The 16,613-nt window shown below is 38.3% G+C and overlaps 1 protein-coding gene across 9 annotated transcripts in view; it reads left to right on the top strand.

Annotated features, from left to right (window-relative positions):
- DNM3 (dynamin 3) overlaps positions 1-16,613 on the top strand; it is a 181,477-nt gene that overhangs the window by 30,537 nt on the left and 134,327 nt on the right. For 5 of the 9 annotated variants that reach the window (XR_010072176.1, XM_063343207.1, XM_063343204.1 and 2 more), the window contains exons 7-14: positions 503-645; positions 3,060-3,195; positions 4,405-4,472; positions 5,920-6,058; positions 7,502-7,588; positions 9,988-10,058; positions 13,719-13,767; positions 15,436-15,465. Coding sequence is in view for 8 of the 9 variants with exons in the window: in XM_063343207.1 (XP_063199277.1) it covers positions 503-645; positions 3,060-3,195; positions 4,405-4,472; positions 5,920-6,058; positions 7,502-7,588; positions 9,988-10,058; positions 13,719-13,767; positions 15,436-15,465 (723 nt within the window). In the remaining variant the exon portion in view is untranslated. The remainder of the gene's footprint in view (positions 1-502; positions 646-3,059; positions 3,196-4,404; positions 4,473-5,919; positions 6,059-7,501; positions 7,589-9,987; positions 10,059-13,718; positions 13,768-15,435; positions 15,466-16,613) is intronic. The other 4 variants (XM_063343211.1, XM_063343210.1, XM_063343212.1 and 1 more) reach the window with 1 other exon arrangement.

Here is a 16,613-nt window from a genome sequence, read left to right as displayed (position 1 = left end):
GCAGAAATCACATGGAAGTGATTTTTCCCAATGGTGGGAGAATGCCAAGTAGGTACTCTGTATGGCTACGCTTCCCTCCGTCTCTGTTCTCAATGGGCTGTGGATGCTCAGAATCTCTTCCTTGTTCCACGCCGCCTTGTGGCTGTAAAGTAAAAGAGTTGTCATGCTGAACAAGTATATAGGGAATTGGGAAACATCGTTAGGAAAAACAGCAAAATGGGAGTGGTGGCTTCAGTGCTGAGTGAATAGAGGTCATCTCACATTACGTATGTAACGTGTATAACTTTTTTGTATGTAACTAAACAATGATGTAGTAACAGGGCTCAGTGAGTGCAAAAAGGGATATCGTATTGTTCTTTGTGTCCATTGCTTCAAAGATCAAAAGGATCACTGGTAAATTAGCACAGCTCATGGCTGATATGCTTGGCAGTCAGAAGGAAATGGTTGGGCTCTTGCTTTCGTCTTAATTAACAGTATAAAAGGACTTCTATTTGCTTTTTAGCAACTTACCAATCATATTCGGGATACCCTGCCAGCCTTCAGAAGCAAACTCCAGAGCCAGCTGCTTTCTATAGAACACGAAGTAGAGGCATACAAAAACTTCAGACCAGAAGATCCAACCAGAAAAACAAAAGCCCTGTTGCAGTGAGTGTCTGGTCTTTTGTCTGCTTTTCCACTTTGTATATGTTTGTTTTGCCCCCTTTTTTTTTTTTCTTTCTAATGGGCTTAAATTTAAAGATTATGATACGGTTAAGGATTCTAAATGCAAACACCAAAGAATTCTGTGCTTGATGTTCCAGAACACTTTATTTACTCTACAATTTCAGCAGATTTTTCCCTAAATTAATTTTAGCAATCCTAAAAAATAGAGAAAGCAAAACAGGAAAAGGTACAAAGATGAGCAACATGAATGATCAAAGGTAAGAAACTGCCTCTGATAGTACAAACACATTCTTCAGCCTGCCAAAAAGATGACCTCAAGCAAGGGAGGGAGATTGTGTTAGAAGTCTGTCAGATGAGGAGTATGAAAGGAGAATAGGGAATGGTTCTCTTTCCAATATAAAAACTTGGCTATCCAAAAGAACTCAAAGATGGCAAGATCAAAATTAATCATAGATGGCAGTCCTTCATGTGACGTGCATCTAAGCCATAGAGCTCTTTGCTGCAGGAGGTGATACTAAAAATTTGTGTGCTTTCAGAAAGCAGCTAGGCAATTTCTTGGGATGGGGAAGGCATTTAATGTTAGTAAGTACAAGGAAAAATTCCTGCTGTATGAAATCCACGAATACCAATTTATTGAGGCTAAGAGAGTATTCTGGAGAAATATCACTGTGTGCTTGCTCTGTGCTCCTAGGCACTTATTGTTGGTGGCTCTCATGGTATGGCTTTTGTTCTGCTGTAGTGCAGCTGAACTTACATTCAAGCGATAGTGTATTGGGGTGGGTATAAACCCCTTTTTTGCTGTTTGCCTCTCTGACCACGCATCTGACAACTGCCTATACCTCATGACTTCACTTCAGATGTTTTGGTTGCAAAAACAGAGGGGCATCACCTTTGACTCTTCCATGACAGTGTAACCCAGGTGGTTTGTTTTTTTTTTTCACTCTATGTATTTGGTGACTTGACTGCTAGAGACATATAGATGGAGTGGTGTGAATTGTTTGGCGTTGCTGGTATTTCATGCTCTACAATTGTAACATGTTCTAAAGGGAAAAGAATCGAATTCCATTTCAGCCTTAGCCATCCTACTTGATACTTCTCTGTATAGTTTTTTCTAATTCCTTCATTATAAGTAGGTGCTATAGGAGAAGTTTGTGGTAAAAATTCTCCTCACTTTGCCTTTTTTCTTTTGGTAACATAACTAGAACCCTTTCCTTCGATTCTTGAGAAGAAGTTCCATAATGCATGTAAGGAAAAAAAATAATCTGCCTCATCTCATCCCATAAAATGATCTTCAGTTTCTGCAATCCTCTTAAAAAATTAAGTCTGGGGCCCTACACTTAGACTCTTTCTATGATTCTGTTAACCTGGCCATATCGGTGTCTCAGGCTTATGTACAGTTGATATGCAATGTTATTTTTTGGCAGAAACTGTCATTTCAAATTTTATGACCAAATGCTTGTACGTACATAAATAAATAAATAATAAAAAAATTGAGCTATCCATGAACCTTCCATAACTGGAGGAGTTTGCGTGTGTGTTCTTCTAAATGCTCCTGCTGCAGAGGTCTAAGTACAACCATATAAGCTGGAGCTTGTGACAGTGACAGCTGCCACATTGACATGTTAGTACTGCTTCTTGGGCTAGCTTTTTTGGCACGGGAAAGTAAGTTCCTTAGCAATCTCTTCCAAATTTTCCAGCACTGGATCAACTTAGTGGCTTGATTCACACCATACTATTGGACTGTATCTTTTTGAAAGATATTAGAAGGACCAAAGGGTCATTGTGGAGGTTTAAGCTCTCCGCAAATGGTACCTTTTGCCATAAGATCGGAGATTTTTGCTTGTGGTGGTCTGCCCTGTTGAGCTCTGCAATTTCTGTAACAGAATCTAAATATGGTTGTGCTTTTCTATTCAAATACAGAAAGTATTCTAATTTAAACACCAGGACTTTCATTTGCTTGTTACTAAAACGAATGCTATCACTTTTTCTTCTAAAAAAAAAAAAGTTTAAAAATTTATGTAGTAAATAATGGTAGCACTTAAAATTTTGTGGTCACTGATAAAACACAAATGTAGCCTGCTACCCTGTATTTGTAGCTGACTTAAATATACAGTTTAATAAACAGTATTTTTTTAAAAAAATACATTTCTGAAGAAAAAATAATATGCTGAGCTATGTCCTGTGAGAGAGGAGGGGTGTAGGAGTGTGTGTGTAGGTATGGATTTTATAGATCGGCAGCTTGACCGAATGAATTGTTGTTACAGATACTTTTGTCAATTCCTAAATGTGTTTTAATATGCACTGGTAGTTACATAGTACTGAAGTAAGAGTTAGTAGTTGACATGCTTAAATGGTTGGTTGTTTGTTTGTTTTTTCTTCCCCACTTTGAAATTTAGGATGGTACAACAGTTTTCAGTGGACTTTGAAAAAAGAATTGAAGGATCAGGAGATCAGGTTGATACACTAGAACTTTCAGGAGGTGCCAAAATCAATCGTATTTTCCATGAACGTTTTCCTTTTGAACTAGTGAAGGTATTTATCCATCTTCCTGGTGTGCTTTGTGTTTTATTTCAGTATTCTTATGTTCATACTGATAGTTGTAAGGCCAAGATAAGGCCTGATTGGAAGAACATGGTCTTAAGTGTGGAAGAAATTACATGGAGTTATAATTGAGACATTTGGCTTCATTTCTAGTTTTGGGTACTGGACATGCTAAGAATTATGAAATATTGGAGTTCAAATATAATTACAGTCCCAGTTCTTACTATTCTCCATGGTCTTTTATTGTTTATCACAAATGGCATCTTCCTTCTTGTTAGATGAGGGGGGTTATGCAACCAATTGGAGTTAGTAAATGTAAGTTGTTGTGTTCAAGTGCCTAGTACCTATTAAAATTAGAGTTATGGGAAATAGCCATTTTCTGTGTTTTCTACTTCCTGTATTCAGTGCATTAAACCAAAGCCAGCTTTCAGTCCTACACTTTCATAGTGGGAAGTGGAGCAGAAGCAAATTTGGTGTTTCTGGAAAACATTTCTCCTCTTGATTCTCAGCTTCCCCTCACCATGAACTCTACTGTATCTCTAGTCCCCATTCTTTTACACTTTTGCTAAGCTTCTTTTCCACCTGTTTTAATGTTCTGCTACCTTGACATCCCCTAACTTTAAGCTGGGTAACAACCAGGCAGGGTTGTGTCTGGTTCCAAGGTTTAAATGTGGTGGGTCAACTAGCAGTCCCACAGAACAGATGCCAGTTGGGCTTAGGTTAATGACCCTTTTGTTTGTGACAGCACTAACTTCTCTCCACCTAGGTGGCTTGACAAGCTTAAAGAGAAGCTTTATAACTTCATAACTGAGACAACTCTCCTCTTAAATTTGGTTGACCAACAGTAGAATGTGAAGGGGAGGATAAACAGAACATAATCACAGAAGTTGCACCACTTAGGAAAAAAAAAGAGTTGCATCTTCCAAATCCTGTTTCTGGCTTTCTCTATCAACTCCGCAGAGTCGTTCTAGGTGTTGGTATATCTGGAATGGAAGGGTGCATAATTTTCAACAATCCTTCCTGCTGCCTGTAGCAGTAGCATTATAATGTTTTAAAATACTTACGCTTTGTTTAGCGTAATTAGAAAATAATATTTTGCCAGTTGAACTTGCCCATCTCCCAGTTATATTGGGAGAGGTAATATTTTCTGTTTTATTAAAAACTTCTCTAATATGATCTCATATGCTCTTGTTCCTCTAGATGGAATTCAACGAGAAGGAACTGCGGAGAGAAATAAGTTATGCCATCAAGAACATACATGGTATCAGGCAAGTGCTCCTGTGTTTTCAAGCCCAGTCATATTATAGAGGCGGTGGTCTTTTTAACCTGTGGACACGCTGGCTGTTGGCTGCTAGGCTATATTACTAACACACTGCTCCCAGCAGCTGATTTTTTTTTTTTTCTTCCACTGCTTTACGCTTCTGTATTTCAGGTAGCTATTTTTGGCTAAACAGTTGATTTTTCCCAAGGAAGTTTAAATTACCTGTAAATGCTGGAAAACTATTTTACAGAGAAAATCAGTGCCGTTTTTTCTAGTAGTGTCTGCAGTTCTGTTCAGCCTGTATACCTGAAAAGTCATAAGTTTTAGAAGGAAAACTTGTGTCTTGATATGGAAAAAACCTTTCAGGTTTTGTTGTGGCAGACTCCGTGCACTATCTTACTCCCCTTTATTCTTAACTATTTCTTAGAATGACTCATTTAGAAGTGAGTTGGCTGAGGTTTCACTTTGTGACTATGTCTGCAGTATATTATTAGGCTTGGGAAGAGGAGGTATTTGTTGTTTTTTTGCTTTGGAAAGACCTAATTGTCTCACTATGGAATGACTAGTCTGTTTTGGAGGGACACTTTATCAGATGCATGCCCATTTTTTTTGTTCCTTTGGCAATAGAACTGATTACAAAAAGCTTGGATTCTTCTTTTGTGGCATTTTTTTTCTTTATTTTTTGTTCCTTTTTTCCCCCCTTCTCCTACCCACTGGTGTGTATGTAATATCTTTTGAAAGCATTGCTTACAAGCTTTGTTGTTCTTAATGTTTTGGGAAATGTTCTGTGCCTTACTTGTATAGTAAATTCTCAAATCGTTGGCTCTAGTAGCTGTGGTGCTGTACCTGAACTTTTCTGGGCTTATCGATGGAAATGTCTTGATGAGCAATTTATGGTAGTGAACTGATAGTTTTGGGCCTGTTTTTAAGTTTGCTTTTTTATGTAATGTATCTGCCAAGATAGACCTTTGCAAGCGGTGTTTGAAAGAGAAGTAAGGCCTGACGTACGTGTTACATAGGTTTGTATACCTTGCAGAGACCAACTGTGAAATTCTCCATATAGGACTCTGAGTAACAGAACCACATTTCCTGGTGTGAGTGAAGAGGAGTGCAGCTATAGGATTCCTATGGGTTTGCTGTGCAAGTGATTGTGCATGGAGTGCTGCAGCTGCCATTCATCCCTTCATGCACTGCTGAAGAGGCTTTACTGCATTTTATCAGTACACCTTAGAGTTCTCGCAGTCATCTTCAAATAGTAGGGCATATTTCTACTCCTGTACTCCTACTCACAATGACACTTTGTTTTTTAGAGAAAGGAGCAAATTTAGTTCTGTGTAGGGATTGTTATTACTCAGGTGTAAGCCTCTGAAAATTAAGATATGAGCAATTCAGTAAAAAAATCTTCCTTGCATGATGTTTTTATTACTGTCTTATGTATTCTTTTATGTCCACAGAACAGGTTTGTTTACTCCAGATATGGCATTTGAAGCCATAGTTAAAAAACAGATAGTCAAGCTGAAAGGACCTTGTTTAAAAAGTGTGGATCTGGTGATGCAAGAGTTAATCAACACTGTCAAGAAGTGCACCAAAAAGGTATCTTGCAAATAGATCTGGTAATGTAAGTAAAATGTAATGGTATAGTAGATAATATAAAGCCTGTCTTGCATTTTACGTTATTATAAGAGATTTCTGATCTAGTCACTTGATGTACAGTTGTAATTACAACTTCTGCAAAACTCTCAAAGCAATGTAATGCTGGAAACATTCATTTTTGATTCCTGTATTTTTAATATGTATATGTATATCTATATACACACCTCATTATTCGGGTTTTGTTGAGTCAAGAGTTGCCCCCGGTTTCCTCTTTAAAACCATGTTTTCATTGGTACTGAAAATGGGAACGTAGGCAGCAATTCCACAGATGTATAAATCAGCAAAAAAACCTGTAGAGTTTTCTTTTCCAATGCTAATAAGAGGAAGAAACAGTAAAACTTTTCTAGAGCAAAGATCTCAAATGTGTTCAGACTTCTATTAAGGAAAGAAAAATGCTCTTTCTATATTTAAACTTTACTGGGTATCACCAGAGTTCTTGGCAATGTAATAGGTCTACAACTTCTCCTGTGCTTTTTTCATACACAAACATCTGCATATGAAACCCTAAAATGTCTGATCTCCAGCTGTCAAGAGGTTAGTGGAAAGCTACGAAGACTTTTGTCTCCCTTGTATTTGTACAATTGCCTTCTGTCCCTCTGTCTTTCCCACCGTCTCAGAGTTCAGGGTACCCTAATAGTAGCAATACAGGAGCGGTTCTGGGATGTGAGCACAGCTCTGCTGAAGTTGCTGAGAAATATCCTGTCGCATCCTCTGCATTTTTCTGAATAATGCATGGTTTTTTTTACCAATGAGCAGGTAAATGAGCTATTTCTTAAAACAGGAAAGGGTGACATTCTTTTTTGGCAAAGATCATAGAGCAGCAGATTCACCGCAATATTTTGAGCAGAGTTTCCATTTTTTTTTCACTTTTATCAAAGTTTGGAAGATATGCCATTTGAATGAATAGTGCAGATTTTTTTTTCCCCAGTGCTATTGGCCAAATTTACCGTTGTGTTTTGCAATTTACATTTTTAAGTATTGTTACTGAGATGCAAAGATGTTGCCACAAGGTGGAGCCTTCAAAGAACAAGAAACTCAGAAATTATTTAAAGCGCCACTCTGGAATTAGGCATAGTAGAAGACAGAGGCATGGAGAAGCCTCATCCCAAAGCTGAAAAACTGTGGTTCACATGTCCAAAGTGTCTTTTCCTCAATGTTCCATGGAGCAAAAGTACAGGAATAATCCAAGGGTTTAGGTCTTTCCAGTTTCTCTGGAAAATGTCCACTAATAGCAAGTAAAGCTTGCTTTGTAGTGTAGCTAACTTTAAGCCCCAGCATTTATAATAATTGCTTTCTTCCAAAGAGGAAAGCTGGAGGCTCCCCTGTTTGTGTTCTTCTGAAGCCACCCTGCAGATGTAAATTTCTATTAATTTTTCTTTTCAGTTGGCAACGTATCCAAGGTTGTGTGAGGAAACAGAAAGAATTGTTGCCGGCTATATTCGTGAAAGAGAAGAGAAGACCAAGGATCAGGTGAGAATAAATAGGAGACCTAACAGTTTCTGGAAATGTGTGGAGGAGTAAAGTTCTTATGTACAAAGTACAGAAAGACAGTGAAAGATTTTTATTTTCTTTTCTTCCCTCTCCCTTCCCCTGCAGGCTGCACATTTTAGAGAGGGAGAGAATTTGCTCCTCTGCCATTGAGCTTTGACAGAGTAGACTAGAATTATTACAGAAAATCCTTGTCTGATCTTTCAAGGTTAGGATTCGTGTCTTAACGTAGCATTATCTTGTTCCTGTGCCACAGTGTGCCATCTTCTTAGCTGTGCCACAACGGCTGCTGGTGGGAAATTGATTATTGATTAAACAAACACACACAGTAATACCCAGCCTTTTTTCTATTTTGTTTCCAGTCTTTTTTAACATACCAATGCCATGTTCTAATTACAGTGAGGCCCACATGCGATTGTGCTGGGACTCTTGTGGGAGTGACAAGCCACGTAGTGGACGTGTGAGCCCCAGCAAGCATTGCTGCTGAAGTTCTGTGTTACTGAACGACAGCATCGGCACATAGGCTGAGCTGGGCAACTCGGCTTCGTCTGTCTCTGGCTATGTTGACAGGCTTGCTGAGATGCGTAGTGTAGAACCTCTGGAAGTGACCTGAGGGCTGTTGTGCGCTTTAAAGGGCAACATCTCAAATCTTGGAAATTAATAGAGTAATTTATCCTTTGGATTCTAAAATCAGCAAGGAAAAGGTTCCTCCTATGGCCGTTCTGAAAGGCAGGGACTGCTATCAAGTTGATTTTAGGTTGTCGTATTATAAACTCAGAATTTCAAGCGTTTGTTAACCGGCACCATTCCAGGTTTGTGGGTGTGACTGTTGCTTTCCTTGAAGTTTAAAAAAAAAACTAGTTTCAGAGAAACTTCTTTAGAACATTCATCACCCAGCTAAGCACTCCAAATCCAGGAAACTTCAAAGCTTAGATTACATGTGAGAAAATCCACTGGACATGGAAACAGGAATTATTGTCTGGAGAGTGCGGAGTGTGACAACAGAAATATCTGGGGAGGAAGGGCTAGGCAGAGCTTCCAAGTTGTTCTGGACTCCTGACTCTCTAGTCCTGTCCCTGTGCGAGCTAGGGAGCTTTGCAGCATATCCTACTTCTTTTCCGTTAATCTGTGCTGTGAATGTAGTTTTAAAAATAATTTTTGAAAAAATTGTATTTACTGGGCTTGTATTTGCAGGGAACTGTAGTTAGCACACTCAGTTATTTCAAAATTTGGAAGAGGATACAAATTACTTAGAATAATTGAGTCTCTTTTTCTTATTATTCCATTCTTCATTGTGTGCACATACCTGGCAATTTCCCAGAACAAAGTACAAAATACCGACTTTCTGTAAATGCCAAGAATTGGTCAAATAGTTATTGTCACATATTCACATCATTATTTATGTTGTTAGCAGTTAGTGTTAATAAATCAAAATATTAGTGAGGATATTTTCAGAGGTAAGAGCTAGACCCAAATCCCCACTATCTTTTGCTCTGAGTAAAGCGCTTAAAATCTTCTGGATTTTGTGAAGAATTTTGGAGCGATGCTGTGTTTGAGGAGCTGTACAGAAATAACTGTACATTTTGAGGAGATTAAACGCTACCATTTGTTAGCAGTAGGTTTCTTCCTTGCTTCCTGCTGATAAATGGAAGTCTGACGAGGTGGGGGGAAACTGCAGTCTCCTGCATGTTCAAGAAGCTGTTCAAGGGTTGGAGTGAGCTTTCTCTAATACCTTAACAAGTCCTTTGCTGAGTTAGACTATCAAGTTTGAATGAAATTCTGTCTCTGGGATATTGACGGCCTGGCAAGTGTTAAGTACAGAAACCATTAATTCTGTTATTTCATTGACTAGCCTATCTCTCAAGCCAGATGCGTGCACCAGAATGGCTGTCTGGTACCTGGACTGTACATCTTCTGGAACAGGGCTAGCTTACCTACCACTTCTTTGTGTAGTACCCAAAGAAAATTTAGGTACCCCGATTTTATTTTTAAGGTTTGAGCTACAAATAGACAGAATTTTGCTTAACTAGCAAAATGTGGAGCTAGAATCTATGTTATATATTATTGAATGCTCTCTGGCTGTGTATGATAGATCTTTTTAAAGTGGAGAAGGGCCAAGACGGTAAAAAAAATAATGAGGTCTGTCAGGAAAAAAAAAAGGAAGAGGGAAGAGCTCTTCTGTAGTCTAGCTTTATTAAACAAGCATACAAACAAAAGTGGTGGGATTTGGAAAATATTGTTGCCTTTGGCTTGAACAATTATGAAAGGAGTATTAAATAACCCAGAAAACTCGAAAGTTCTGTTCTTTTCTCCCATCCTTTTTCACAATCTCTCTCCTCTACCTTACCCACCTTTTTTTGCTCTCCTGTCTCCACTAATAGGTGCTGCTGCTGATTGATATCCAGGTTTCTTACATCAACACCAACCATGAAGACTTCATTGGCTTTGCAAAGTATGTATATAGGGACTTTGTTATAAAGACATTGTCAGTTTTTTTTCTTTTAAACTAAGTTTAAAACACAAGTCCTGAAGTGTGACAGTGAAGATGCAAGCTGCAAAGTCCCAAACATGCAAGAGCATGGGCTTTCTCAATATACATAGTATTGAACTCTGTCCCACTTGTAGGGGATTCTTCACCCCAGTTCACAAGCCCCTGGTTTCATTGAAGCGGAAGCTTATGTCTTGGTCTGGAATCGCATGCATCTCAGGAAGCAGCTTTGGCAAGCTGATGCCCTCACTGTATCCATTTTAGGATCACAGAAGTGTATAGTATTGGTGGTCTTTCCACATTGTTGCGAATGCATATTTTGGGAGCTGTGATTCAGTGCGACACAGTTTTGCTCAGAGTAGTGGATGTCACCGAGTTATAAGTGTGCTTGCTGTTTGGCTGTAGAGAATAATAGTAGCAGAATGCCCTGCAGGGGCTGGTTTGACGTTCTCCTCGCTTAATTGAACAGGCTGTGAGAATATCCTCCAGAATGTTCTCTCTCAGCTTCCAGCAATTTGTGCCTCAGGGACTTCATACCAACATTTTGACACTAGTAAAAACATTAAAGATGTCTTCACTCTTTGAAGAATAAATGTTCTTTCAGTCATATTTATGCCATATTTGCCATAACAGTGTTTGGAATCACAGCAGATTTCATCCATGTGGGGTGCTGGCAACAAAGTTTGGCACCACAGTGTGTGTTATACTATGGCGTATTCTAGGTAGCGCTGTGAAGGAAGGTCTACGTCTTTGGCAGTATGCCTTGAAGGTTTAAGACATGGAGTTCAGTAAACTGAGAGGGGAGAATGCAAAACCAGGCACTGTTTTATGTGTTTGGTTTGAGCAACTTTCTGTAGAGTTGTTTGCAGGTCCTAGATATCTTTATCAGTTCTCTTGACAAATGACAGGATGTTGTAGGAATGGTAGCTGGCCTTCTAGAGGTCAAGATAACAACCTGCCTGCTATTTACTTCTCTTCATCCTTTTCTGACAGGAAAAAGTCTGCTAAAAACACTCCATATATATTCATGGTGTGTGGTGTGACCTTGGGAAGTCACATAGTCCAACCTCCTGTTCAGAGGAGGGTCAATGCAGAGTTCAGACCAGGTTACTCAGGGCTTTGTCCAATCAGATCTGGAAAACTTCTAAAACTGGAGATTCTCCAGCCTCTCCATGCAGCCTGTTCCAATGCTTGCCTCTCCTTCTGTGAAAAGACTTTTCCTTGTGTCATGTTGTAACCTTCTGTGTTTTATAGTCTTGGATTCCGGAATGCCAGGTATATCTGGAGCTATTTAGTTATGTTTCTCCCCTGGAAAAATCCCCCTCATGGATACTGCTGTAGCTCAGTCCACGGTCCTCACTGCTGTGTCTTTTCCAAGGAGTTGCAATGTCTGAGTTCAATTTCGTGGGAAAGCTGCTTCCTCTTTTGCCAGCTGAGATCTAGAAATCCCCAGCTGCTTGCTGTGTGTGGGATATAAGCAGATAACAAATGTCTCTTCGCTTAAGTTCACTGATAAGTTTAAGCAACTGTTTCTATAGGTTGAAACTCATGGGAAGTATCTTTGTTGACTTGTGCTCAATTGGAGGAGAAAACTTGGATAACTAAGAACAATTTAAAATGTAAAATATATTTATTTATGAGGTAAACAGTAGAGAATACACATTTTAAACTATAATTCTATTATTGTTATAGCAATTATATTAGAACTGGAAAATGAAATAATTTTGGATAGCATAAGAGCTTCTGCAGTATCTAAACATCCAGGACTTATAGATTCCCCAGATTCCCTAGGGTTGCGTTTCTTTTGCTGAGTCTTCTAGCCAGTTGTCTCATGTGACTGTAGTGTTTTATAAGTCGAAGTCCTGTCAACTTTGTTCATAAGAATGAGAGCACAGGACATTTCAAACTACCTTGCAGCATTGCAGAGCCTAAGGCAGGTACAGCATGATGTGAATTGACTCGAGAAGGAATTAAGAATGCCTATTTGTAGACAACTTTGCATAGTTATGAAACTGTGAGATCTTAGAATATTAATGTATGTCTCATTTAGCAGAACGAGTGGCAAAATGTTGGGACTGGGTTTGTTTTCAATTGATGTAGCTCAGACATAGCTACGTGCTTCAATCTACATAAAGTAATTTATATTTAGACCAGTAAATAGAGGACCAATTGCTGGGCTATTTCTAAAAGGCTTGAGTTGCTTAGTATGATGTTAGTGGTCTAATTATCTTTCCTAAAGTGATAAAATAATAAAAAATAATAAAAAACCAAACAAAACCAAACCAAATGAATGGCAATGAGGTTTCCTAAAGCCGTCTCCTGTGTGTTTCTCAAACAACAGAATGAAATTGGTGAGGGGTTAGTGCTGTTTTTTTTTTTTTTTTTTCTGCGTGTGTGTTATTTAATCACAATTTATGCACCAAAGCTTATGCAACTCAGATGATGCACCAGAGGCAGGCACTGTTGTTTGGTCAAAAGGATCTGGATGATTGAGAGCTAAGCCCAGTGAACAGACACATGGAATAAACAACCTTGTGGATCTTCTCATGGACAGCCTGTGGGCTGCTGGTTTGATAGAGTGTGGTCTGACGGGCAGGATCAGTATTGGGACAGGGCTGAGTTTGGTGCTTCAGCAGTTCTTTGGAACAGCAGCTGTGAACAAAACAGTTGCAGCACTGGCCCGTAGGCTGTGATCCAGGCATGTCTTTCTTACTCTTTCGGAGTGTTTGTAGCTGATCTAATATGTATGCTGCTTTGTTCAGTTCATCAATGCCTGCTGAAATGGTATAATCTAATCCAAACAAAACTTCCTGTCACCAGTGGCTGCTCTGGTGGTCAAGTAGCCAAAGCCTGCTGGTTGAACACTTTTTTTTCCCCTCTTTCCAGCAAAATTTTAATTTTGTTGCCTAACACTTACAAACCACCACATAATGCAAATGCTTTTAGAATTAATGGCAACTTTTATGTTTTTGAGACAGGAGTGTGTTTTGTTTCAGGAACTAAGATTGCCAGAGTTCAAGAATTGAGCAAAATATTTAAAATATGTTTTAATTTCAAATATTCTCTGTTCTTAAAAGATTCCAGCTTTTTGAACCAGCTTTGTGACGGCTTCATCCACTGGTTATATTTACACCCTCAAAGTGCATATAAATATTAGAATAATATCCAAAACAAACTGTCAAGACAAAGCTATTAAGGAGCCTCCAGCAGGGGAGGATTTTGTTGTATTGCGCTAAATAACAGAAATGGCTTGCTTTTTGTCTCTCTTGAATATTTATTGAGGCTAATGTTTCCAAAGTGACCCGCATGAGCCATAATTTCTCTGTTCTTTTAGTAACCTTTACCAATCCGAGTAGGATGTTGTTACAAAGGAGATGATTAGTAGGAGCGGTCTGCTGTGCGTGTCCCTTCTGTCCTAAGCAGGCAAATACAAGCAGACATACCTTTACTGTAAGAAAAAGTAATTGAAATATGCACATATATGCAATGATTTTGCTGTGTTTCTTTGTTACTCTAGATTTCTATGCTGGAATCAGAAGTAACTATTACTGCTCAAATCTGTCCCTCGGGAACTGGCTTAGCTCGAGTTTCTTCAGTATAACTCTTTTCCTCTGCTTTCCTTAGTGCCCAACAAAGAAGCAGTCAGGTTAACAAAAGTGCAGTGGGAAATCAGGTAGGCACCTAACAGAGAATGGATAATGGCATGCGCAAGTTAATCCCAGCTGTTTGGTTTTCTTGGCTGTGTTTATTTGTTGTAAGTGTATCCATATACCTTCTCTGCTTCAAACATATGTAAAATGCATCATCATCATCATCATCATCATCGCCTTGTTTTACTGAATTTTTTTAGAGCCACCTGACTTCCATTGTTAGCATTTATCCTTTAATATCTCTGCTACTGCTTGCAGTGCTGGTTAGCGTTTTCCCTCCCATGCCATTTAGTGCATTGAATCTTTCATGTTACACATCAATGTATTTTGTCATTAACTGTAAACTTGTGAATTTCAGAATCCAAAACACTGGTGAGTACTTGCTTGTGTGTGCTTTTGTCATAGTTGTTTTACTAGTTCTTACGTGTTCACAGCTTAATAGCGGTGAAGGGGCAATTCAGCAAGCAAAAGCAGATTTGCCTCTACCTCTTCTGAAAACTTTCAGTTGAATTCACAAAGATGTTGGCTATGTACCGTAGTCCTCTCTCAAAGTAAACAAAGAATAACTGCTTGATGGTCTCAGAATAATTAGCGTTTTCACTGAGATTCATTAATGAAATTACTTGTCTGTTTCTTGTTACCACATAAGAATATGGGATTGATTCTGCAAGATGCTAAGTGCTCCTAAGCTTTGCTGCTTTCTTTGCTTTTGTGTGGGCCAGGGGCACTCAGTACTTCACGGGATCAGTCCTGTTTTTTATGAGAGATGAAAATAATGAAAATGCTACAACTTTAAGGGTTTCTGCTCACTTTGAGGGTTTTGCAAAGTCTTAAAAGAAAGGTGATGTTATGGAATTAATACATACTTTAAAAGGATATAAAAAATTCTCATAAAAATAAGGCAATGAAATTTTGTATAAATAATTACCCAAATTGAACATCTTCCTGCTGTTTTCATGTGCAATTTGGTCAAACAATGCTGAGGAGTGAAAGGTCAAGGGTTTTCGCGTGTGATCGCTGAGTTTAGAACCCTCGAGTAATAAACCTGAGACTTCAGAAAGTCTCCTATTCTGCTGTTGTCGATGAGAGTTCTAGCTTTTTTGAAAACTTAGTCTTTATTGTGGGGATAGAAATCCAACCTCTTCCTCCCACCAAGAAATTGCTAGTTATTTTTGAGATGTTAGTTAAAATAATCCGTTATCTTCTTGGATGAGATGGTCCCCCGGAGCCTGACCATCATCAGTGGCATTTTTGATGTAATATACGGTTTGGACTGAAATGAAAAAAGTTGAAAGGTCTAAACACTGAAATGGCTTCAAAGACTAGTCTCTCTCCTCTGAGGAGAGATTTCCTTCTTATCTAGCTGTGCTGGAACATGTGTCAAACACAACAACCATCATCACTTTGGAGTGTCCCATAAAAGGAAAATCGACCAATTATCTGACTCTTCAAAAATACACAAATAAAATGAATGATTTTTTAATTAAGTGAATGTTCTCTAAAGAAGTGGAGAAAAAGCTTGGCATTTCAAATTAAATGTTGAAACTAGGTTACTTTTGGTATAAAGGACTTTGCTGAACCTTTTATTGTAAATATAATAAACAGATATTTGTGAGCTAATTGTTTGGAGTTGAAAGGCATGAGAAAATGTTTCTGAAATAAAACTTCATTTTTGCAATTTGCTATTTCAGGGAACCAATCTACCGCCTTCAAGGCAAATTGTACGAGCTAAGTTCTGTAAGCTTTATTGTTGCTTTTCCATTTAGCTTCTCAGAGGGCAAAGTTTGTCTCTAACTCATTGGTTTGTTGAATACTTGCTACTAAACTACTTAATGTTAAACTGTCTTGTCTGTAACATTTCCTCAACCAAGTATAATTGCAGTTCATCACCTAACTGCTACTAACCTGCTGTTACAAGTATGAACTAGTATAACTTAATGTTATAGAAAACTTTAAATAAAATTAATACTTTGTAATTTACCGAGTTTCTCACACTAAAATGACTAATTGATGTTTATTTTATTATATAACTGGAAAGCAGTATTTATCTGTTTAAGTGCCTCTATTTTTCGGAAACATCTTTTTGAAAGGTGGGCAAATAAGTTTCTGGTAACCGAAAGGAAACATTAGCTACTGCTTAAATGACCGTGCTGTTTATGGGTACAGGTACTGTTACTGGTATTTTGTTTATACGAAGGAATTACTTCTATGGAGAAAAAGAGTTTTATTGTTAGACTTAGAAATATTTAAAGCCTTTTTAGCATTCTTTTCATAGCACCAGGAGGATCAATACATCATGGACAGACTCCTTTCTAACCCTTCCACCTCATGAGTAAATAAATATGTGAATGCCTTTAATATTACTAATTAGAATTAATTGTCTAAACAGCGGTTAATTTTATAACAAGTTACTCCTGGTTCAGTGATGCTTAGGTGTAAGAGTAAATCTCTGTATCGTGTGCATTCTTTGGTAATAGCTATGATGAAAACACATTTTTCCGGTTTGTTGCCACATCATCAAATTACATTTGTTATCTTTTCAAACAAACTTAAACTAACGCTCAATAAAGGAAAAAGGACCAGGTGGCACTGATTCTAACAGCAGTTGAATTGAATCTCTTGGGAGATCAAGATCATCAAGTTTTGCCAAAATAGTGGGATGCTCATTTGCAATCCATTGCTTTTCTTTTTTGTAGCTTGCTTTGAACTGGAATGATGCAGATCACTAGTAACTATTTCTGTGTATCTCAGAAACGAGATGAGCGCAGCAATATTGCATTTTGGAAAAAGTGTAATGCCAATTCCCATTAACATGTTTTTGCTCCGTTTTCCTCTACTACTAATTTATACTCTCACGCTTAATCTTTGG

This window comes from Chroicocephalus ridibundus, chromosome 8 (assembly GCF_963924245.1).
Source record: "Chroicocephalus ridibundus chromosome 8, bChrRid1.1, whole genome shotgun sequence".
Classification (NCBI taxonomy): Eukaryota; Metazoa; Chordata; class Aves; order Charadriiformes; family Laridae; genus Chroicocephalus; species Chroicocephalus ridibundus.
The sequence above is the reverse complement of the archived record's forward strand: the minus strand, read 5'-3'. Positions and strand labels throughout refer to the sequence as shown.